Source organism: Protopterus annectens, chromosome 9.part0 (assembly GCF_019279795.1).
Source record: "Protopterus annectens isolate FY-2018-M chromosome 9.part0, PAN1.0, whole genome shotgun sequence".
Taxonomy (NCBI): domain Eukaryota; kingdom Metazoa; phylum Chordata; order Ceratodontiformes; family Protopteridae; genus Protopterus; species Protopterus annectens.
This window is the reverse complement of record NC_056743.1, coordinates 1,857,245,286-1,857,271,320: the sequence shown is the minus strand read 5'-3', so window position 1 is coordinate 1,857,271,320 and position 26,035 is coordinate 1,857,245,286. Positions and strand designations below refer to the sequence as shown.

Here is a 26,035-nt window from a genome sequence, read left to right as displayed (position 1 = left end):
CTCCACACCCAAGGTCAGATGCTGTGCTACTACCTCAGGGTCACTGCTATCTGCTTGGAATGTGACCTCCATGGGAATGGTGTGCACAGCACACTCCACTCTGCAGTGCTGGATGTACTGGCATTACTGGAGAATGACTGTGAACAGCCACATTGACTCTCAGCAGATGTAGTTGCGGACCTACATCCATGAGGTCGATGCTCAACTCCAAACAGACATTCCATCACAGACACCATGCATTCCATGACTGATACTGTGTAATCTGTCAGGGACCAACATAATTCCACTGCATCTGTCAACTGTTCTGGGGTATCAGCTACATGGTGGCGGCAGTCACTGATGTCAGACTTTGCTGCATCCATAACCCTGAGCATTCTGTGGGAGTACCTTTCTGAATGTGCCTGTGCCTCCATGATGGTCCTAAACATTCACCAGGTGACACCTGATGAGACACTTGCAACAGGTGGCAGAGGGACAGCAGGCCCTCTACAAGCATCCCTATCAATCTGCCTTGGTGGAACCTCGCCAACTATTTGGCTATGGCCAGTGTTAACACTTCCTGCAACCATAGTAGCCATACTTTCCTGTTCAATGTCTTCACCCTGTGACTGTCCAGTATGTGTGGCCACAGGGAACTGGATATGTTTAGGCATACTGGCTGTGTATGGTGACAATGAGGGTGGATGAGGATAGTCAGCCCCTGCAACTCCCTGGATGTGCCTCACTTTGAACACCATCATCATCAGAGTCTGTAGAGACTCTGACATCAGGTTGTGAAGGGGACAGAGACCATCGCTCATGGTCACCTGTGAGAAAAAGGGAACAGTATTACATTAATACTCTCACTACTATGGTATGCATTACTATGTTACAGTATATGTTATGCTGTATACACTGCTGTCAGTATCACAGACTTGTCTAACCTCCAAGCTCTAATAGTAGGACATGAGGACATTATAGTCTAACCCAAATCTGTATTTACCAGCAAATAAAAGCATTTTAAAGAAGAATGTCATGACCAATACCTAAATTATGTCCAACATGGACATTTTGCAAAACCCTTGCACAGTTGACACATCTGCCAATCTGTACTGTCGTGACAGTGCTTGCAAAACTATCACTGTGGACACACCTACAGGGATAGGTATGAATGTAGACTGTGTACTGTCAGAATCTGTCTCTACAGTTGGCAATGAGGCAGGCATTACATCAATCCAGCCATCAGGCCTGGAAGACACTTTAGCATATACATTTCATTAAATATACATCTGTAACAAAACAGTGTTGTGCTTACCAGGAGCAGGACCATGGCTTCATCCAATTCCTGATGTTCCTACAAAGATTTGAGGGAGAGGTAATGTAAACAGCACCGCATGTTACATTATAACAGAGAATATGGCAAAACATCTGACATTTACAGTAGCTACCATGTAAACTGGTATGTTGGTCACAATCTGGCCTGAAACTCAAACTGCAGCTAATCTCTTTTCCTTCCAAAATAAAACCTGATGCCCACTTAAAACTATGTAAACACTGACACACTGAATGCTGCAGTATTCCAGTGATGATCCTACTAACCATACCTGAGCGGTAGTCTGGTGTTGAAATGGTGGCACCCACATGCATTATATACTGTGTGATGGAGGCCTGGGAGATGGCTTGTGTTCCTAGGTTCAACAGGAGTTCCTCAGTGGACAACAATGGTTGTTCTGCAGCTGGCCCTCCACCAGTGACACCACAATCCCTGGCCACATCCGCTGCTCTTCTGCATGCAATGTGGATCATATTGGTGGGATGGTATCGCACCTGCTCATATGTCCTGCTCTGGTGACCAAATGCATTTATATTGTGGACCAGGTTGGCCCACAATGCAGCCTGCTCCTGTCTGTTGGGCCTCCCCCAGGACATTAGGATCTCATAATGCTGCTGCAGGTCCTCCACAATTACATCATTCTTAGGCTCAGAGAAAGGGGCTCTTCGATGCCTATACATTATTGCTGAACTACAACAAAAAGAGAACACATCAGGATCAGATAAGTGGGGTGCAGAAGGTAGACATACAGCCATATAGGACAGCTATCAGTATTCACTGTTTGATTACTCATCTAAAATTCAAATGTGTGCCCAACCATATATCTCAACCTCTTAAACAAGAAATCTGGACAAAGCCATGAATAAAAGTGGGACAAAACCCAAAAAAATAGGGACAATTTCTATCTATTGGTGTTACAAACTTACATGGTTGACGGAATAACAGGTTCTGCATGACCATGAAACTTCTGCAGGGTATGGAGTCTGCAAATCAGATGTCCATAATCATTGTCTAACTGCAGTCTTTAATGATTTGCAACTACTTTGCCAGACAACCACAATTTTATGAAAAATGGACCAAATATATCAGGCAAACCCCTGGACAATCTGCTAACATATGTACAATTGAGAGGTATGTCCAGAACATACAAAGGTTGTGGACACAAGTGATGTAGTAGCAATAGTCAAATATTCCTGTTTGTGGCATGACAGATACAAATGTATGATAAGACAGCCACAATAGGAGTCCAATGTAGTGTGCTCCATAGCAGTAACCCCCCCTTAAATTCTGTAGCAACAATGCCAAACAAATAGTGGTGTTATCCAGGGGACCTGTTTCCCTATTTGCACATAGCATTCTACACTTGCTGTACTGTAGTTCCTCTGTAGGTGCAGAGATCAATGACATGTTATCAGTGAAGTTGTAAGACAGGCTTACTTATGTAATCCCATTCCCCATAACTATATTCCACTATATACATCATGTTGGTGATAAAATCATTACATACCGGCTGAAGTACAATACACTTCTTTGGAAAGAAACCGATATATATATATATATATATCTTGAGCCAGCAAAAGTAATTCTCATACACAATGGTTCCCCTTTCCCCTAGCTAGGGGGTTTCCTTTTTAAGGTGTACCTCACTGGCAGGTGATTGCCTCTGAACCAATCTGTGGTTCAGTAATGCTAACTGAAGCACACACAACTGATTTGCAGTGTAATCAGGCAATCCTCCTCCAACTATTGAAGAGGATATAAGGCATCAATGTAGAATCTATCCTCTTTCTCATATAATGGGGTAGAAATGCTGGGTAGAAATACTATGTCAACACAGGGAGGATATACATTTATGTGTGGCCTACCAGTTGCAGCTGATGCCACTGCTGCAGGCAATAAGCATAGTGAGAGAGGCTGCAGAATGTGGAGGACAACAGCAGTTATGAGAAAAGGTGTATCACTGGCAGCTCTGGTGTATAGCCAGAGCCTGATTGAGACAACCCATCCAAGAGGATATTGAGGTATGTGTTTAAGTTAAGTATGTTAGCCAAAGATATCATTAACATAGTAATAGGCAACATGTTTGTTGTGTCCTTGAATAAAACAGGGTTTAACTATACCATTATGTCAACCATTTGGGCAACTGCCAGGCCATGTGTTACATTATGGCAGTCACTTGGAATGTGTGTGCTGGCAGTCCTTGTTGCTAGCAGGACTTCCATATGTGTATGTTAGTTGTGCAGTTGCGCTAATCTGTAATATCATTATCAAATGGTTGTGTGCTACACTCTGATATTAGTGACCGTCCTTTGCATTACCTAAGTTAAAATCCTCTTTGAATGCATATTAATGCATGGCCTGACATTTATGCACTTTATAATGTTACTATAGTGATATGTCACCTGTTTTCCTATCTGGAGGCCTTTGACTTCCATTATTGAACAGCAGACATTGCATTTGAAATGCATTGGATGGATAAATACTAGATGACATTCATTGTCAGCTTCACAATAATGCAATTTAAATGCTACACACCACTTGATTTGAACTCAGGAACATGTGTGGCAAAAATTACTGTTTGCAAAGCATTTAACCGAGTGAGCTACTGAGTCATTGTTACAGCAACTGTATTTCTCAAGATATAAGTGCACACATACAGGCACTGACATACCTCATTTGTATCCATTATTATGTGCATGCCATTAGAGGGATGCATTTCTCCACCAGAGTCCCAGTTGAACATGTATTTTAATGTTTTAGCAGGTGTATTTCTAAATGATGCTGATAAAAGTGCACATTTATTTGCTATTAGAGACCTCACTTACATCCATTATTCTGTGTCTTGCTTTCTAGTGGTGTAATCATGTAGCAAACTGCAAGTTATACTCACATTTTTTCCAATACTCTTTCAGCAAGTTTGTGTGACTGCACAATGCACAGCTTTGCTTAAACGCACTTAATGACGGTAACTTGCAATTACTATGTTTTGCTTAAACCACCTGTTTTAATTACCAGCTGTATGGGGTGGCAGGTTAATGCACTGCTGTGCAGGTGCGCTGGTCTTGGGTTTGAAATAAGGCACAGGTGTACATTTTGTACATGTTTATTATCATTTCAAGCACATATATCATTATAGCTCCATTTAGCTGAGGTTAGCGACACTGTGCAATGCACTGCATTGTGCAAACAATTTTCCAAAAAAAGAAAAATGTATAGACAGGACAGTTGTGAAATGGGGTGCAAGCAAAGGGGAAAACATCATAAAAGGCAGGTAGGTATGTGCAGGAAGGGTGTAGGAAAGAACCATAGCTACCCATTTCTTGTATAGCAGCAGCCGTGCACTTTAACAAAATTTGTAGATGAATTTGGACTGTCACCCCCAGAGAGAGGGGTGAGGACAACATAGCTGTGTTGTCAAGCCATTTGTAACAAATTACGTGTGTCCCCGACATGTGTGCGAAATGGAGATCTATGTATGGGACAAAATATTTTGGGGGGACAAGTGCCAATTTTTTTTAAGGTGAGATTGGAATGTTGGGGAAGGGATATAGATATGTGTGAGGGATATAAGTTGTAAAGGTGAGGAAGCTTTTGCAGACAGACAAGACAGACAGGATAGCAGGCAGAGTTGTTGTGTGACACAAGAGGGGTTAAACACCTTAGATGGGTAGGGTGCTGTGGAATCAAAGTTTCAGGTGCATCCACAAGGTAGCACTGTGTCTCAAGTCCTCACCCATGGGACTGTCAGCACTGTTCCTTTACTGCACCTGTGGTGGCAGTGGTGGAGGCTGGCATCCAGGGTGAGGCTGCCCCATCAGAGTGGTGAGCACGCCCTCTACTCAGCACAGGTGACGTCCAAAAATTCAAAAGAGAAACCTACTCACCATGCCTGGTATTTCATCAGGGTCAGAAAATCACCCCTCCACCACTGCTCCAAGAGGGGTCCCAGCCCCAGCCCATGGGACAGAACTACCCTATGCCACAGGTAGTACAGAGGCAGCACTGGGGGTACCACCAGGCTATGGCCCAGATGTGTTGAGTCTTAGTGCCATGGTTGGGTGAGCCAAGGTAGGTGAATCGCCTGGAACCAGCCTACCTTGTCACGCTGTAGTACATTAGATATAAACATAAGTTAAGATTAGTAATAACCAAACCAATGTTAGTATTAACATAATGGAATATAATATTGATTAATCCAAACACATATTAAGGTATATTATATGGAACACAACAATAAATAACATAACAGTAAGTATGTTAATAGCAAGACAGTATGAAATAACCCAAAGTCCAACATAATTTAACAATATATTAATATTAAATCATAATAATAAATAACATTAATACATTAAAGAAAATAAGGGGTGGGAAGAGAGAGAAAAACATAGTTTACTATCATTTGTGTGAATGACATTCTGTCAGCTTGTATGCTGCCAAAAATCAGACTGTCATGCACAAAATGAAAAGTGTATGGGATAGTCAAGACACTTATGTGAATGCAGTAGTGCATTCACATAAGTGTGTTCGGGTATATGTACGGAGATCGTGGTACAGTGGGGAGTGGAAATTCATCCATATCCCCACTGTAGTGTGATCTCGAAGATGGAATATATTAGTAGTGGGGGGTGCAGGGGGCTTGTGCCCCTACAAAAACGTGATTTGTTGTATAGGAGTTTGATTTACATTAGCTCCTATATGGCTATCATGTGATGTTTTCAGTGACAATGTCAACTTAAATGTGTCGATCATTTGGGTTGACATTGTGCAGGAGTGGAGAGTTGGGTTTCAGTGTTTATTTTTGTGATTGCGAACTGCAAATGTTTTGCCTTTCGCAATGATGATAGTAAACCGAAAAATATACCATTAGTAAATTCACGTGTGATATTACTACACAGACTACTAATACATACTTTCACAGGTGTGCAGTGTCAGTTGTGAGTACAGTGAATCTCCAATTCTTGTATAGATGATGTTGCATGTACATACCCCTCAACTTGTTAGCATGGGACAGTATGGGCCAAGCAATAACAAATGCAGGTACACAACTACAGGGATCTGTTTCACATACTGTGCTCATACAGTACTACCAAGTTGTTCTGTAAATGGATTTGCAAATATATTGCATTCCAGATAATCATTTATCTGCTAATCAAGGACCAGACAGATTGGGCAGTTGTCATTACATTACGAAAAATTGTGACAGCTGAGAGGTATGATCATGTACATTAAGTAGACTAGATAGCCAGTCATGTCTTAGTTGGCAGGCACAGGAGGAGAACCCAAAAGCTGTGACTCCAGGGTACACGTGCATTTAATGTAACAATTGACTGCAGTCAGATTAGAACACACATGCAGTGAATAAAGCCCTACTGTAGTTATTTGAACACATTACTTATCAAAGCACAATCCTGCTTTAAACTTTATTGTTATTGTTCCTTTAAAATCTGTCACTTATACACATGATATCTGCCCAGAATGTGGTCTATCTTACCCATATACTTTGTTCCTGGAGTAGGAGTAATATAGAGCATTATTTGACTCAATTGGCCTGAACCATATTGTGGGTAGTTCAGTACATTTATCAGCCAATTACTTCTGCATTCTTTATTAAATTCATTTTTACAGTTGATTGGAGTCACATTAGAACACATGTGCAATGAATACAGCCCTACTGCAGTTATTTGCTCACATTACTTATCAAAGCACAATCCTGCTTTAAACTTTATTGTTATTGTTTCATAGAATCTGTGACTTATACACATATCTACTCAGAACATAGGCTACCTTACCCCTATACTTTGTTCCAAGAGTGGGAGGAATAGAGAGCATTATTGGACTCAAACTGGCATGAAGACAGCCCTGAACTGTACTGTGGGTAGTGCAATACATTTATCAGGAAATTACTTCTGCATTCTTCATTAATTTCATTTTTACAGTTGATTGGAGTCACATTAGGACACACCTACAGTGAATACAGCCCTGCTGCAGTTATTTACACACATTATGTATCAAAGCACAATCCTACTTTAAACTTTATTGTTTATTGTTATTGGCATTGATTACTGTTTATAGCAGTACATTTACCAGAAAGTATCCCTACGTACCACACTCAAACCTCAACCTGGCAAGGCCCCCTGTGTGTGACTGGACATTGTGAGTCAATTCAGCTGCAGTTGTTGGAAGAGAAGCAAACCATTATGCATACCAGTTTTGCATGGATTCAGCTTGTATATTAGTAAAGCAGTTATAAACATACTTACATATCTGTGGGGCATGCCCAGCCCTAACCTCTTGGACTGAGGGGGCCAAAGTTTCTCTCTTCCTTTGCTTCAGGTCATCATAGTGGTGATGACACTGCTCACCAGTGCAGGAGATACCAGTAGCACTGGCAAGATCCCTGGCTAACCAGTCCCAGGCTTCAGCTTTACATTCTGAGCAACTGATGGGGTTTATATTTTTTACCAGGAGTCCAACAAACACTCTGGACTCCTGCACACTCCACCTCTGCACCCGAAAGTGGGCACCCTCACCAATAGTGCCAAGCATATCGACAGGTTACTAAGACTCCAATGAATGCTGCAGAATTCCCACCTATTGGCCTTAATATAAGCTGCTTTCCCACCCTTACACATCATACTGTAACATTCAAATAAGTGCCACATTGCTTAGCATCACGCAAACCAGATTAGAGGAGCTGAGCATTGTGTAAACTTGCACAACCATGTTTCAGCGGAGCTTAGCAATGTGCAAACAAGAATAGCCATTGACCATGTTTAAGCAGTGCTTAGCATCGAAGAGCTTTTCCAAATGTAACAATTTTGTTTTTGTATTAAACCACACTTTAGAGCATCTCACACATTTTCAAAGCATGAAATTTAAAAAGGTATTAGTACTTGAACATGGGACTTACTCCACTTTAGGCTGTGTCTCAACCTATTTAGCTACTTGGATATTGGGAAAACCAGTATACCTTAACATATACTACTAAGTTATCTTTTGGCATTGCTAAGCACTGCGCTGCACAAATGACCATTAAAAAAAAGTAAAAAATTAAAAAAATGAAATAGTTAATTACATCCAGTTTCTATTTTTAGATGTCTGGCAGATGTCACCTGTGTATGTGTAAATGCAGTTCAGCACTGCTGCACTCCACGCTTTGCCACACAAATGGGCATTAAATAAATTAATTAAAATTTACACATATTTATACACTAGCAGGGTACATTACAAGGATTCTTATCCTGGGCATAACGTCTGTCCAGGAATTTTCTGGACAATCCACAACTATGGGACAGCTTCTACACTACTGCTTACATGGATTTAATATCTGTGTTACTGTGCTTTCTCTCAGCAGCGAGCCATGATTAATATGCGTGGAATGCTGCCAAGGGGGAACTATGGCTGTATACATGGGTACATTCTGTGTAGATTCTACACAGAGACTACACAGATTTTATTGAATCCTGGAAACACTCTTTCAGTTTTCCTGGAGGAAATTCAATAAAGCCTACACATAGTGATTTGCTGTGTAGGCATCATGGTAAAGCTCCAACATGGAACATGACTGCCGAGTGAGCCAATAAACAGGGCGGAGGTGCATGCATGAGTATGCGGACACAGAACTGTAAAATCCATACAAATTAGGTTGATTTGCAATACAATAAGCAGAAAGGCACCCATCTAGGTGCTCTGTTGGTGTTAGAAATGTATGCAGATAGAAACCGTGTACCGAAATGTAAAATTTAAATAGGGGCTATAAAAGCACAAAAAAAGGGTGGATATTGCACTGTAGGCATGCAAATGGCCAAAACTATGGCCAGTGAGTCCAAAAAGCAATGCAAATCAATATAAAATATATTTTTTTTAATACATAATATTACGTTTGCCTGGCGCACAGCAACATGCTGTTATGAAAAAAGTTTATAAAATGAAATTAGACATTTGCAAAAATATTGTATTATAGCACCCAGCATGCAGAGTTTTACAATGGTGGGTTTCAGTGGTTGGTAAGGAGGCAGACCCTGGAGTAGTGAAGTATCCAGGGTACTCAGTTAGGTGTACAGTATGTAAATGAGCTGGGGTTACTGAATAGCAAAAAGGGCTACTGTATTCACAGATACAACCCATAGTGGGGCTAGAACCATTTAGGTAGTAGTAGAGCAGGGAGCTGACATCAAAAGGGAGTGTGTCATGCTATGTTTAAGCAGACTGGAGCTCAGCGGCAAACAGGTCAACAGGTCTGTAATAGTGACAACAGTGTATAGAGCTTTACATATATTGCAACATAGTACTCCAGAGCATAATAGTGCATGTATTAATGTACTGATTTTCCTTTTCTTATTACAGGTGACCTGGGGGTTGCTTTCTGCCAGAAACCTGTCGAGGTTGCACACAGGCAGATTGATTAGGGCACTTGTAGGAGGCCTGCTGTCCTTCCACCACCTGTTGCTGGGTGTCACATCATGGGTCACTCGGCATATGTTTTGGGCTGTCATGGAGGCACAGGCACTTTCTGAAAGCAACTCCAGATGAATGCTCAGGGTTATGGATGCAGCACAGTCTGACATCCATAACTGCCTCCACCGCATTGGTGATACCCTGGATTGGTTCAATGATACAGTGGAAAGAAGGTGATCTGAGACAGATCACAGAATATCTGCCTCGGAATGCACATTGTCTGTGATGGTACATCTGGATGGAGTTGAGCATCAGACTTGTAGACGTAGGTCAGCAACCCCATCTGCTGAAAGTACACATGGCTGTGCATAATCAAGCTCCCATAGTGGCAGCAAATCCAGTACTCCAGAGGGGAGTCTGCTGTCCACACCAAGATGTGTCAGGCCATGGGGTCTTGGTCCTGGCTGTTCCCATGAAGGACACGGTCCCTGCAGACAGCAGTCACTGTCAGGTAGTAGCACCACTTCTGACTTTGGCCATGGAGGTGCCAGTGTGACTCCTGGCAGAGCTAGTTCCCATGTCTGGGGCCAGAGATAGTGAAATGTTAGCTCTACTATGCATGGTTCAAAGCTGTCCAACATACACACATGTAGGTCTAGAACTGACCTTGACTGTGTTCATGCACACACTCACACACCAAAAATTCAGGTCACCTACAGACACACATGGCACAATTCCACATGCTTCCAACCAATTAGGTCACCCTAGGCCTCCTGCACCCCCACACAAAACTGTGCAAGTGATGATACCTGTGCCACATCCCTGTCATCCTCGTCGTTGATGCAGAGAATTGAAGCTGTGTGTCTGATGCACGAGGTGACTATATAAATTAATATGTACTTGTGTAATGCAGTGTTGCTTCACCATGCCACTTGCACTGGTCAATGACAGATACTGTATGCTGACATTTGTAATGAGTAAGCCACATAATTTTATGTACCTTATGTTGTCTGATGTTGTAATGGCTGTATACTTACACAATGAAAGGTGTGTCATGGACATGTTTATGTTTCAGTTTCAGGAGTCTGTAGGGAACACCTATGGATACACAGAGGCAATAAACCCAAAGACATCACAGCACAGGATGGAATGTCAGCACAGAAGAAATATGTCTTCAGCAAGGTACAGCACTATAGGTGCAGAGCTCCATAGGTTCATATGTATATCACAGACTAACAAAGACAATGGTGTCATTCAGCCTACTCATGCATCCCTAATCTATGAAAAGTTCTGATACCCTTGGTAAGTTTCACCAGGATTTTGGGAGCTAACACATCTACAAACTGTGGTGATGGAGATGACCCATCAACAAATTTCTAGTGTCCATTACAGACATTTGTTCTACACCAGTTGTGATTGTCTTATTCTGCATCCCATTGTGTAACTTGCACATGATGTGTGTTACAGCAGACGTGTGCTTCAGGTGCATGGGAAGCCTGTTACATATAGGGTATAGTGTCTGTGTTACATACCTGTCTCTCCAGCATGTACTATTTATACCACAGTGATGTAGGTGTGCAAAACAGGTAATACATGTGTTAGTTCTGTCTTGGATAAGCAGGCGGTACACAGTGGGATCTGACACTTCCCTGTATGGTAGCCATACACATCCCTTCCAAAGCATGTAGGAAACAGACTACACATGCACGGTCTTGACACGAACTGCATAGGGTATATTATCTACAATGTGTATCGGTTTACCACGGAACCTGTGTGGCTGCTACAGTTGTAAGATATGCCTGTGTAGTGACATAGCAAAGGTGCCATTGCACTCAATGATAGGTGTGATGAGTGTCAAATTCAGTATAACAATGACGACCTGGGATTTACATGCCATACCTTTCCATATAGGTTGTACCAAATTGAATGGATCCCCACATCTTACCGATCAGTGAAAGTCAAAGGCTACATTACTCTTTGTGTCCATAAGTCCATGAGTAATGGCTCAACTGTGTGTGGTATGCAGATACTGTTATATTTTTAGGGGTGGATGACTTCCCAAAGGATAGTATTGTGCAGTCCTTGGCATTTACTATTTATAAACTAAAATATTTTTTAAAAAGGCTACTTTGGCAGGACATACTTCTCTTGTCTCTTGATGGGCAATATATACAGCCTTAATACTGACTGCGTGTGACAAGGTTTGGGAGACCAGTTCAGTAAACTTCTCACACTTCACAGGAAGTTCCTTCATTTTTGGAACTTCCATCCAGGCTGCCCAAATATAACAGACTGAAATGGACTTTTCCACTTAAAAGTCTTAGGACTTTTTGCAGGATACTTTAACTAATATACCCAATATTTTGCTGTACGGGCAATACACACAATAAAATAAAATAAAATAAATGTAAAAATATTGGTTAATGATGCAACACTGTGCTGTTCACTCTTCCATAGCAAGCCCTCCCTCCTAGATATTGACTCACATGATGTACACTGTTTAAATAAGGCTAATATTTCAAACTATGGAGTTCACTGGGTCCTCTACTGGCTAAGTTGGGATCAGTGAGTTTGAATATTAAGGACCAATCTAGAAGGTTTAAGTGTGTAATGAGCATGACTTTTCTGGATTCTTGAACAGGTCTGTATATTAATATGTGAAACAACATTTTTTCTTGGCCTTGAGAAAAAATGTTAAGGTTTCTGAGCAATGGTCTCCTATTATTAGGGTGGATGGTTATGATAAGGCAGCTACGGTTTAACTTAATGATGGTCATACCAAGAGTAGAGCGAGTTCCTGTTGTTGGATTAGGACTATCTTTTTCACAACCTGTTCTAAGTTGCAGAGACTGAGCATTTTGTTTAAGGGGTGTAGAGTGTCAGTGTTGGCACTGATGTTGAGGTCTCCACCTGCTTGAAAACTACTTGCAAGAAATTGCTTCAGGGAAGGTCGGGGATGTATCCTATGCAGAGGTGTTGCTTGGTGTAATTACCTAATACTATTTCTGCTAGGATCTACTTTTGACTACTGCTGCAGCTGCTGCTTTTTGCAGTCTCACTGTTGTTGCTAGTGGCTGATAATTTTTTTGTAAATTATAAGGGTAACATCTCCACCTTGTCTTGTCACCAACCTAGTATTGAAATAAATGGAGAAGGAAGTAAATATTGGCAGGGATGAAAAGTGTGTTTTAACCATGTTTCAGGTACGCATCCACTTTTATCTGAGTAAAGCCATATGCCCAGTCCAGGCCATTTGTTATTAATACTCCCAGTGTTAAGGCATGTTATTTTATGACTATAGGGTTAGGTAGAATTGTATTTGTATTCTCTAGATTTTGTTCAGATAACTGTGACCTGCAATCAGGTTGAAAGTTAAGGTTGTTTGGACCTGGAGTAAGTTGAATATCACCAGCTTAAAGTAATACAAGTAGGAGGTAGTACAGCTTTGTAAGGATTTTTTGAGTACAGTGAGGGGTGTGGACTGTGTTCACATGAGGTAGAGTAGTATAACAAATTATTTCCTGTAAGTGCATATTAGTTTTGTGGTGTAAATTTAAAAGTAAGATATGGGAGAATATGTAGTGAGGGTGATGGGAGTATGTCATGTTATTTTCAGTAGGAAGGGTATCAGAAAGGAGTAAGTAGAGGTTTAAACCAAGAAATAGGAGAATGACTGATAAAAGTATGGTATGGTTCATTGCAGCAACTAATTATTTGCAGGAATTTAATTAATGTTTAATCAAGTTAAGATAGTTGAGGTAGAATGAGGTTTGTTAAGTCCTCGTTGACTCTAAACTAATTTTTTAAACATTTTTAATTAAATAATGTTAGAGAATATTTTTAGAAGAAGTGAGAATGTATGGTTAGGTATAAAATAAATGAAATGTGATAGGTCTGAATAGGGGTGGGATGGAAATGATGTGAGGCCCAAATAGATTGGATGAACAAAAATTTCACCCTCTGGTAAGCAAAGCAAGACAAGAAAAAAAAATCTTCAGGTATTTTGCTTAGCTAATCAACTCTGAGGCAGCACTCCATTTGGAATCAGATGTTTACAGACACCCAGCACAACAAGTAGATGGTTTGCAACAGGATAGGACAACTTTTCTATTTCACCTGCTAGAGTTGCCAGTATAGGTCAATCTTCACCAGAAGGAACACTAGCCATAAGCTTTAAATGCGTAATTGTCTATGAAGGGCAAGTTACTCATGGGTAAGAGGCTATTAATTCTCAAGATATAATGTCATGAGCAAAACTGAACTACATTAACACACAAAGTGTCCTATCATAGTAGCACTGGCTTTAATTTGAGTGGTGCAGATGACTTTAGCAACTTCTCTAGTGGCACCTGTGGGTGTTTATCTGTTTATTGCTGACACTGAAAGGCAGCTTTTTCAGGCTGTGTGCCTTCCTTAACAAAAGGCTATTAATGTTATGTACATTGGGAGGTGCCCCAGTGGCTTTTGACATTGTGCGGAAGAGCAGTCTTGCAAGCCCAGTGGTCACTAAAGGTGTCTATCGATTTATGAAGATTGTAAACCATCTTTAGCAGAAAGCTTCTAAATTTATGCAGAATGATAGGTGATCCAACAACTTTGTACACAGTCTGAAGGGACACTCTTTCATGCCTAACAGCATCCTAAGGTGAGTGTCTATTGCCCGCACAGAAAAAACAAACTTTGCAGGGTGCAAAACCTTCTAAGCAGAATACTGCTGATGTTATGCAGAATGACAAGCAACCCAATGTCTTTCAGTAATGAGCACCAAAAAACACCAGCAACTGTAGTGGATAGGGGAATCCCTTAAATCAAAGCGAAGTGAAGCACTTTCATCCAACAAGTAAACCAGGACTCCATCATCTGTCTACTATTGCCATTGGTGTTTTTCATTGACCTTATTTGGTAGGCTCCCACCTGTCCATCACCTATCTACTATTGCGATTGGTGTTTTCCATTGACCTTATTTGGTAGGCTCCCAGCTGTGTCTGTTGGAGATCCTTTTATTTTGGACTTTCAGCACCATGGGGAAGGATTATTCTTGCAAGCCTGAGCAGTTCTGATCCTTGGGCGGGAGAGTAGACTTCTACTGTCTCTTAGAGGGAATGTCAAAATGTAGTAAAATATATTGTAGCTTCACTTCATAATGTACACCCAGCTCAGCATATTTCTTGGACAGTGTGAGAAAGAATGCATTATCTCAATACAACATAATCTTTAATTTCCTATCACAAGTTCATTTACATTTCCAATGTGCTAATTGTTTCTACAGCTTGAACAACCAAAAGCAGTAATGAGATACCATTACTGAAACCAGCGACACCACAACTAATGTGAGACATTTGTACCAAAACTGCCTGCTCAGAGCGACACAACAACTAGTGTGAGACATTTGCACCAAAACTGCCTGCACAGAGTGACACAACTAATGTGAGACATTTATACCAAAACTGCCTGCTCAGAACGACACCACAACTAATGTGAGACATTTGTACCAAAATTGCCTGCTCTGAGAAGGCAACTGCAGTAACAGTAATTACCTCAAATCAAATGAAACCAAGTACTCTGAGCATCAAGTAGCTGTTTTGTTAGATTTAAACTAAATGTATTATATTTGTAGTTATTTTCCTTACAGTGATCACAGATACAATTTTAGGATGTCTCTGTGGGAGGCATCTCAATACAGTAAACGTAAACATTACACTACAAAAAATGCAAGCTGATTTCCTTGGGTTTTGTCTTCTCTTCCAACGTATTATATTCTTTCAAACATGGTGTACAATTCAGATCATCTTAAAAACAAAGCATTACATAACAGTTTCCATCAACTGTATCGTATTTCCTTGCACACCAATGAAATAAGATAGGGCAATATTAGTCTTGTTTATACCTACAAAATTAAACAAACCTAATTTTGTGTACTGAAAATTAATTAAAGTCAGCAACTGAGACAGCTGAAATGCTGACAAACATTTTCCTGGTTAGTCCAAATTAGATGCTGCTGAGATTTATAGGTTGCTACTAGGTGACAATTATGTTAAACTTTTTGAGGTCTAGCCACTGCAATCCCACTGGTATACCCAGTTAGTTACACTTACCCCTCCCAAGACAGCAGATTAGGCCTGAGATAAATTTGAAGTTTCCTATACATTTGTCTGCATGAGATTTGAAGAGAGTGAGGAATGTGTTTTGTTTTACAGAAAGCAAGATATTGTTCCAGAGGAAGGGATGTTTTGCAATCAGTATCTGTCATGTCAGCTCATATTTGTGTTGGAGTATAGATTTAGATCCATTTATCTTGTATTTGTGTTTTTATTAGTTTTACAGATCTGTAGGAGATCAAGCAGGATTAGATCATTTACAGCTTTGTAAAATGGGCATAGATCACACTGAAATGATCTTTCGGGAGATGGAGAAGAAATATATGTCTTTAAGCTGCTCTGAGTAACATAGGAGCTCATACTTGAGATATATTTAGTAAATAATTGCTGGAGGTTTTCAAGTTAGATTAGGTGTTTGGATAGGTACATACCAAGGGTGCCTTGCATTCTGGCATGGGCCTGATGAGGGATGTATGGAGGGGAAAAATGACTTCTTTGACCAAGAGGAGATCACCTTAGTAATAATCTGGATGAAGATACAAGGCTTTCCTAATGACAAAGGAAACATGGTGGTCAAAGTATCACTCATTCTCCATGAAGGTGCCAAGACCTCCGATAACTGTCAATTTTAAGGGGGTGCCTTTTACACAGTAGGTGTGTGAGAGTTCCTGTTTCCTAAACTATATGATTCTGTATTTTTGACATTCAGCTTTAGACCAAGATCATGAACACCTTGAGTGTCAAAAAGCCTTGGGTACAGTGTTCACAGAGTTACCGTTGTGCATTGCTTTTGTGAACCAAACCACCTAGGTTTTGCAGGCATGATCTACATTTTACAAAAACATATTGGTCTGGGTTAGGGATTGTAGTCTCCCTATGTCTCTTCTTATGAGGTCTATGATGACATATTTCTTCAGATTGAAAGTGTTGCTGGTGGGACCTGATGTCATACATCCAAGTCAACTGAAACGCAAAGGTAGGCTGCATATAGGGTACTCCTGAAAAGAGACAGGATAATGTGCTACATTTACCCAAAAAGAGGCAGAATAATATGTTACATTTACAAGGCCAGTAGGCTAACACAAAACAACCTTGCTCTCCCTCCCTTATCTTGTCTCCTGATAGGCTCATAGGTGTATACTAAACTATTGTGACCTTTATAAGCTAGCCATGCAGCCCAAATGTATCCCATGAGTTACTGTGCCTTGGGGATTATTTTAAGAAGTGCATGTCAGTTAGGACATAACTTAATATCTGCCCTTGTCCATTCAGGATATGAGTGTCAGACCAGGAGTGAATTTCTGATTTCCAATCCACTGGTCCAGGTTTCACTTAAATAAGGTTCAGGTATGACTTTTCTTCGTATGGATGGGAAGTCTATTCTAGCAAATCGGGATTTTTTGATTAAATACCTTCCTTTTAACATGTCCTATTTAAGTCACAAGCAAAGTTTAAATCCTTAGATCTAGTAGCTCTGGTGCCATTCATTTTGCACACATGACTTGCATAAGGGATTATGTTCACACTCGGTATTCTTTTTGTGACGAACCTCTGTGGACATTCTAGTTATTGCATGTGTCTGATCAGATATATTCCAAAGGGGGTGTTGTACTCAGTGATGTGTCTGATGATGGCTGAGTACAGTAACGTGATGACTTTCCTGGTACCTGGATATCATGCCTTTAATTAGAAGATGAGTAACATAGAATGATTTTCTTACTACCTTAGACACATGTTGGCTGAAACCCATGTTTCTATCTGCATAATTCCTCATATCTTTGACTACTGTGTCCACTTTTATGGGCATTTTATCAATGAAATAGTATCCCTAGGTAGCCAACTTCCCAAAAGCTCTTGGCTTTGGCATCATTCATTTCTCTGTGTTAGACCTTTCTGAAAGATTTTAGTATCTTGGTAGGTTTCTGTGATTGCTCCTATCTTGCAGTAATCTACAACCTGGTAAGCCAGAGGCCCTTGACAGTACCGTGGACCTCCAAAAACTAAATGCCAAAGAGAAGCGGACCCAGCACAGAGCCGGGGGGGGGGTACTCTAATGGTGACTGGCCTATTTGTGGAGGTGGTTTCTCCATTCCTAACTTCCTCGACCCTGAATGTTTAGCCAGCTGGAAATCCAGTGAGTTATATACTGGTTTATGCCTAATTCTGTGTTTGTTTACAATGTCTGTCTAGGGTATTGATTTAATTGCCTTTGATATGGCAAGGTAGGTAGAATGCACCATTTTTGTCCTAATCCATTGTCAGGGTAATCTTCTCAAAGAAGTCTGCCAGGTTCAATAGGCATGACTTGCCTTTGTTGAAACCAAAATGAGTTGGGTTCTTGGTGCCTGAAGGTTTCCAATGTCACTGATAATCATTTCCATGATAATTCTTTCCATGACTTTGCATATGAGACTAGTCAGTCTAATGTGCCTGTAGTTCCTGGACTTTATTGATGGTCTACTCTTGTGCAGTGGGTTGACAGTTGAAATTCTCCATTCATGAGGCATGAAGCCTATGTGGAGGCTATGGTTGATAAGTGACTCCAGTGGCCCTGATAGGTCATATTTCAGGCTATGTAGGAAGCATCTTGGGATAGTATCAGGGCTTGTTAAATCTGTATTCCTGGCCTTAGAGAGTGCACCAATGACACACTTCCTACTAATATATGGAAAGGTGGTATTTGATGGTATTCCCTGGGAGGGCAGCTGGGAGTGAGAGGGCAGTAAGTCAGTGCTAAATTTGTCAGCCAGAAGATTAGGTATATCTCCCAATTCTGTGAATGTGACTCCATTTACCAACAGTTTGGCACACTGTTGTGTGCTGCCTTTTTGGTTTCAGACATAGCTAAAGAAGGCCTTATGGTTATCCTTGGCCAGGAATGACATCTTTACCTCAAAATTTGCATTGCTGGACTTAATTAATTTTTTGGTGTTACACTTCCTAATTTTAGCAATAAATTTTTCCTTGTGTTGTACAACCTGTTTAATTTTGGATACTAATAGGGTGGTTTGTTTTTTCAGTTAGTTTTGGTCTTAGTTCTGCATCGGCTGCTATGTTATCTGGTTTAGACAGATTTGGAATTTTAACAGGTTATCATGTAATAAAAGGTAGTCTACTTTGGAGTATTTTCTTACCATTACAGGCTTTACTGTGGTTACAGAACCGATTCTTAATTTGAAGGAGACTATTTTGTGGTCTGAACTTACCAGAGGGGATAAAACATTGATGGTGGTTGGGGATGAAGCATTCTCCCATAGCTGTAAGTACCAGGTCCAATATGTTTGTACCTGTAGTAGGCATTTGCACTAACTAGCCCTGAGTGTTTGTGCTTACAAAGTCTAGTAATCTCTGCCTGCAAATGTCGGGTTGTGTAGAATTCCCAATTTATAGAGAGATATAATTAATGTCAACCATGATGACCCTGTCCCTCCCTTTTATGTTTGTCTCCTGCCTTCAGCCATGATGTCAATGTGAGTATATCTAGGTAACCAGTTTTTATCAGCATGACATTCTCTTTTTTCTGTGCTCCTTGTATGCCTCTAATAGCACCCTCTTATACCATTACATTTTTTTATTTTTATTTTTCTTTCTTTCTTTCTTTCTTTCTTTCTTTCTTTCTTTCTTTCTCTCTTTCTTTCTTTCTTTCTCTCTTTCCTTCTTCTGTTTTAGCCATTCCCCAAAAGCACATAACAAAGCCTGCCTGTCCTAATTGTGAGAATTAGTGAGTGGTACTAGCAATGTGAATACATATCTTATACTTTGTGTTTTACAAACCCTGGAAGCAGCTAGGAAAAATTACTACTACTGTACTATGCAAATCAAATATAAAGTAACATACTACATACCTGGCCAATGCTCAGTGTAGGAATGTGGGCATTCAGCTGATCAAATGTCATCTAATACAATCATATCATGGATGAACTAGCATTATTAGGTAGCTTTACATACTGTGGATATTTAAGTTCATTGTTCTGTATGAGTTCAGTTGTCTCATCACAACATTGAGACACATCTTCCATGAAACTTGCCCTTTCACATTACCTGACACAGTAAATATTCATTATAACTGGGATGAGTTGTAACAAGGCACATTAGACAGCATACAGTGACAGATTAGTGTGTATAAAGTCATCTTCCTTGTGTTGAGCACTTATTCTTAAAGGTAGGCATTGATACACACACTCAAACATGCATACACACATACACACACACATAAATATATCTATATATATATATATATATATATATATATATATATATGTGTGTGTGTATATATATATATATATATATATATATATATATATATATATATATATAAAACACATACATAGATATATGTGTGTGTGTGTGTGTGTGTGTGTGTGTGTGTATGTGTGTGTGTGTGTGTGCGTGTGTGTGTGTGTGTGTGTGTGTGTGTGTGTGTGTGTGTGTGTGTGTGTGTGTGTGTGTGTGTGTGTGTGTGTGTAAACAGGAGATATTTGAAATATGTTGGAATTATGCTATTAGAATCAAAATTATCAAACGATAACTGAAGTATTTGACAAATAAGGAATTATAACAGAAATTAAACCTTGCAATTGCTCTATTTTTTTTTCCTTTAGTCTTTCACATTATATTTGATTCATAATACAATTGCTTGTTTTCACAGGTAACGTGTGGACTTTTCTGAGTTATAGAAATTGTTCCAAATTCCACAGTAGCCATTTGGAGACTGATAGGACCACAATGAGGCATGCACAATACAGCTCATTTGTCACTAACTACATTTGTTGAGAAGGTACATCTGCAGTTATGTGTTGCATCACAGTCAGCAGACATTTTGTTAAACATAGTCTTTGTTTGACCATTTCTGAGTGTACCCTGGCTCACTATACCTGATTTGTTATCCTCCCATCATTATTTAAGCTTAAGGTCTTGATTGTTGAAAAACTCACAAAGAATGGTTAATATGTATTTTTCACAGACAAACTTTGAGCATAAATTAGAACTGGTTCATCTTTATTTTTTTCAGGTACTTCTGTACTGACAATATACCAGACCCCATCAGTTACTGTCATAGAAAGGGACACTGCCATAATGAACTGCACTTTGTCAGAAGAATCTCTCGGACCTGTCCGATGGTACAAAGGAGGCAATCAGCAGCAGCAGCTCCTGTACTCACAGTTTGAAATTAATATATCAGATGGCCGAGTGAGTAAGACTGTAAAGGAAGGACCAACAAGAAATACTGATTATACCATCACATTTAAAATTATTCGCTTGGAAGATGCCGGGGTGTATTATTGTGTGAAGTTCAAATTTGACAAGGTAACTGTGCTTGCAAATGGATCAGGAACACACCTTTATGTGAACAGTAAGTATTTCTTTGTTGTTTATAGCACTTTGTGTACTGTGTATTTTTTCTAGCTAGTTTCACTGTGTGTGAGGTATTAACTGGAAATTGTCCACTCTTATTAAGCATCTGTTGGGTTGTTTGTTTATGATAACTTGTTGCAGTTAAACTCTTTTTTTCTAGTGGCTCCTTTAGCTGTTTAAAACTTTCATTTAAAGGCTCACTGCTGCTTTTCAGCTGAGTAACATTTCTGCAGTTTGTTCTAAGTAGTGGGGATATTTGTAGCATTTCCATATTCAGGCTTGTATTTGGGCCTAGTGTTTGTGGAGGCTGTGTGTCTGAGCACATAATTCAGGGACATCTTGTTTTAGCCAAAGCCATCAGGCATTTCAGTGAGAGAGAATTGTTTGAGGTCATTGGCTGACTGAGGTCTGCTGGACTACAGCTTAGACTAAGCACCCCATTGGTTCTTTTGAGATTTCTTTCTTAAAAGCTGTCTCAGGTTTCAACTTTCTGTTACCTAAGAAGCTCAGTTGTAAGTGTTCAGCCATTTTACAGTGAGCTAACGAAGGAAGGACACTCAGCAAACTCGAAGCTACAATATATAACATTAAGTATCCTGTTTTTTGTTTATTTTGTTCTTTATTTCTTTGTTGTTTATAGCACTTTGTGTACTGTGTATTTTTCTAGCTAGTTTCACTGTGTGTGAGGTATTAACTGGAAATTGTCCACTCTTATTAAGCATCTGTTGGGTTGTTTGTTTATGATAACTTGTTGCAGTTAAACTCTTTTTTTCTAGTGGCTCCTTTAGCTGTTTAAAACTTTCATTTAAAGGCTCACTGCTGCTTTTCAGCTGCGAGTAACATTTCTGCAGTTTGTTCTAAGTAGTGGGGATATTTGTAGCATTTCCATATTCAGGCTTGTATTTGGGCCTAGTGTTTGTGGAGGCTGTGTGTCTGAGCACATAATTCAGGGACATCTTGTTTTAGCCAAAGCCATCAGGCATTTCAGTGAGAGAGAATTGTTTGAGGTCATTGGCTGACTGAGGTCTGCTGGACTACAGCTTAGACTAAGCACCCCATTGGTTCTTTTGAGATTTCTTTCTTAAAAGCTGTCTCAGGTTTCAACTTTCTGTTACCTAAGAAGCTCAGTTGTAAGTGTTCAGCCATTTTACAGTGAGCTAATCGAAGGAAGGACACTCAGCAAACTCGGAGCTACAATATATAACATTAAGTATCCTGTTTTTTGTTTATTTTGTTCTTTATTTCTTTGTTGTTTATAGCACTTTGTGTACTGTGTATTTTTTCTAGCTAGTTTCACTGTGTGTGAGGTATTAACTGGAAATTGTCCACTCTTATTAAGCATCTGTTGGGTTGTTTGTTTATGATAACTTGTTGCAGTTAAACTCTTTTTTCTAGTGGCTCCTTTAGCTGTTTAAAACTTTCATTTAAAGGCTCACTGCTGCTTTTCAGCTGTGAGTAACATTTCTGCAGTTTGTTCTAAGTAGTGGGGATATTTGTAGCATTTCCATATTCAGGCTTGTATTTGGGCCTAGTGTTTGTGGAGGCTGTGTGTCTGAGCACATAATTCAGGGACATCTTGTTTTAGCCAAAGCCATCAGGCATTTCAGTGAGAGAGAATTGTTTGAGGTCATTGGCTGACTGAGGTCTGCTGGACTACAGCTTAGACTAAGCACCCCATTGGTTCTTTTGAGATTTCTTTCTTAAAAGCTGTCTCAGGTTTCAACTTTCTGTTACCTAAGAAGCTCAGTTGTAAGTGTTCAGCCATTTTACAGTGAGCTAATCGAAGGAAGGACACTCAGCAAACTCGGAGCTACAATATATAACATTAAGTATCCTGTTTTTTGTTTATTTTGTTCTTTATTTCTTTGTTGTTTATAGCACTTTGTGTACTGTGTATTTTTCTAGCTAGTTTCACTGTGTGTGAGGTATTAACTGGAAATTGTCCACTCTTATTAAGCATCTGTTGGGTTGTTTGTTTATGATAACTTGTTGCAGTTAAACTCTTTTTTTCTAGTGGCTCCTTTAGCTGTTTAAAACTTTCATTTAAAGGCTCACTGCTGCTTTTCAGCTGCGAGTAACATTTCTGCAGTTTGTTCTAAGTAGTGGGGATATTTGTAGCATTTCCATATTCAGGCTTGTATTTGGGCCTAGTGTTTGTGGAGGCTGTGTGTCTGAGCACATAATTCAGGGACATCTTGTTTTAGCCAAAGCCATCAGGCATTTCAGTGAGAGAGAATTGTTTGAGGTCATTGGCTGACTGAGGTCTGCTGGACTACAGCTTAGACTAAGCACCCCATTGGTTCTTTTGAGATTTCTTTCTTAAAAGCTGTCTCAGGTTTCAACTTTCTGTTACCTAAGAAGCTCAGTTGTAAGTGTTCAGCCATTTTACAGTGAGCTAATCGAAGGAAGGACACTCAGCAAACTCGGAGCTACAATATATAACATTAAGTATCCTGTTTTTTGTTTATTTTGTTCTTTATTTCTTTGTTGTTTATAGCACTTTGTGTACTGTGTATTTTTTCTAGCTAGTTTCACTGTGTGTGAGGTATTAACTGGAAATTGTCCACTCTTATTAAGCATCTGTTGGGTTGTTTGTTTATGATAACTTGTTGCAGTTAAACTCTTTTTTCTAGTGGCTCCTTTAGCTGTTTAAAACTTTCATTTAAAGGCTCACTGCTGCTTTTCAGCTGTGAGTAACATTTCTGCAGTTTGTTTCCCACCTTCCCTCCCTGTTGGTATAGTGTTTTTATAGTTGGTGGCTTTGCAGTTGCCCGCCCCTAGTGTAAATTTGATCTGGGACCCTCCTCCCAGTCTAGTGTCATTACCTCATTCTACCCAGTACAGGGAGAGCATTTGAGAAGGCCAATCAGCTTAGTTTCTGCTACTCCTTTCTCTCTTTCCAAAAAAAAAAAAAAAAAATTTTGCTTTTACTGTATTTGTGTTTTATTCCTACTTTATTTTGCTTTTGCGTCATCTTAAAAGTACTCAGTTGTATTTATTACTGCTTGGTGTAACTCATTGTAAGCCTTTTAGTTTAAGCACCTGGGCTTCAGACCAGTTTTACATTAGGAAGGTTTGTGGTCTGCACTGTAGTGGCAGAACAGGTAGCTTACATCCTTCTAAGTTGGGAACTGCTGATTGAGGGCTCAGTGTCTGTTATTCTAAAAGTGTATTAATTCTGGTTTAAGCACTTGGGCTTGAGGCCAGTTATTTTACATTAAGAGGGTTCGTGTTCTGCACTCTTGTGGGAGGAGAGGCTGGACTCTGTCCTTCTGAGCTGGGAATTTCTGGTTAAAGCTTATAGTGCCTGCATATTTGAACTGCTTCTTACTGAAATTGGTACACCTCATTTGCTGTAGCATAGACTAGATCCAGGCCTGCTGAATCTAGCTTTGTTTGTATAACTTGAGCACTAATCCAGGCATTCTTTAAAGTATTCAGTTGTATTTATTACTGCTGGTAGTAACTTGATTAAAGTGTAGCTATCATTTCTAAGTCTTTTGGATTAAGCACTTGGGCTTCAGACCAGTTGTTTTACATTAGGAAGGTTTGTGGCCTGCACTGTGGTGGCAGGACAGGTAGCTTACATCCTTCTAAGTTGGGAACTGCTGATTGAGAGCTCAGTGTCTGTTATTGTAAAAGTGTATTAGTTCTGGTTTAAGCACTTGGGCTTCAGGCCAGTTATTTTACGTTAAGAAGGATTGCGGTCTGCACTCTTGTGGGAGGAGAGGCTGGACTCTGCCCTTCTGAGCAGGGAATTTCTGGTTAAAGGCTTATAGTGCCTGCATATTCTAACTGTTTCTTACTGAAATTGGTACACCTTGTTTGCTGTAGCATAGACTAGATCCAGGCCTGCTGAATCTAGCTTTATTTGTATGCTTGTTGTTTGTTTATTTCCCTGAAACGCTAATTCCACCTAAAATGTGGCCTTTTAGCACTTCTGTGGATCCCTAGTGATATCTGCATTGCTTACTGTACTTATTTCCTTGTTTCACTTGAAAGAAAGTTACTGTTTGTCGTTTTGCATTTAAGTTACCTGTAACACATTGCATTTAAGTTACCTGGCACTTGCTCACTAAAGCAATTATATAAGTCAGCTCTAAAAAATTAAAAGCACTACACCCTCACAAACTCCCCTTGAGTACCTTGTTCCCCATTGGCCCTTTTTTTCAATTATAAAGGAATTCCCAATACTATTCTAGCATGTCCAAAGGTCAGTTGTCAATCTCCTCTCGGTCCAGCTGGTGAATCTGGGAATCTTGAGGCAATGTTACAACTGCCTCATGTACACAGACAACCCTCTCCTCCTCCCAACAAATTCCAACACATGTGAGAGATGCAACCATATAGCCAAACTGGAGGCTAAGCTATCTCAACTCAGTACTGGCGTAACCAGTCAGGAGGAGAAGGAAACCACACTCACTACAATTCCAGTCTCACATAGACCTACCACGACAACAAACCAAACACATAAACACACAAAACATACTCGAGGCTCTAAATAAAAATCTGCCTAAGCAGCAGAGACCTCCAAAGCAGACACCCAAGCAACCGCTACCCCAAAACAAAACACGTGCAACACATAGCTCACAAAGCCAGTGTGCCGAACAGTCACAGCCCTTAAGGCTAAACAACACACCTGATACACTTGTAATAGGTGACTCTATCGTCAGGCACACTGGCGTCCGCTCACCAGGCTGAACAAGGAGAAGGTCACGGTGAGCTGCCTGTCGGGTGCTAGGATCCGCCACATAACACAAGCACTCAGGTCACTCCAAGGCAAGTACAAATATGACTCAGTCATTGTCCATGCTGGTGTGAATGACCTGAGACGTACCTCCCTGGACTACATGAAAAGAGACATAGAGGAGCT

At 40.1% G+C, this 26,035-nt stretch overlaps 1 protein-coding gene across 1 annotated transcript in view; it reads left to right on the top strand.

Annotated features, from left to right (window-relative positions):
- The window catches only part of LOC122812297 (signal-regulatory protein beta-2-like), a 460,698-nt gene that overhangs the window by 371,251 nt on the left and 63,412 nt on the right, over window positions 1-26,035 (top strand). Inside the window, exon 3 of the mRNA XM_044084706.1 lies at window positions 20,819-21,160. Coding sequence (XP_043940641.1) covers window positions 20,819-21,160 — 342 coding nt within the window. The remainder of the gene's footprint in view (window positions 1-20,818; window positions 21,161-26,035) is intronic.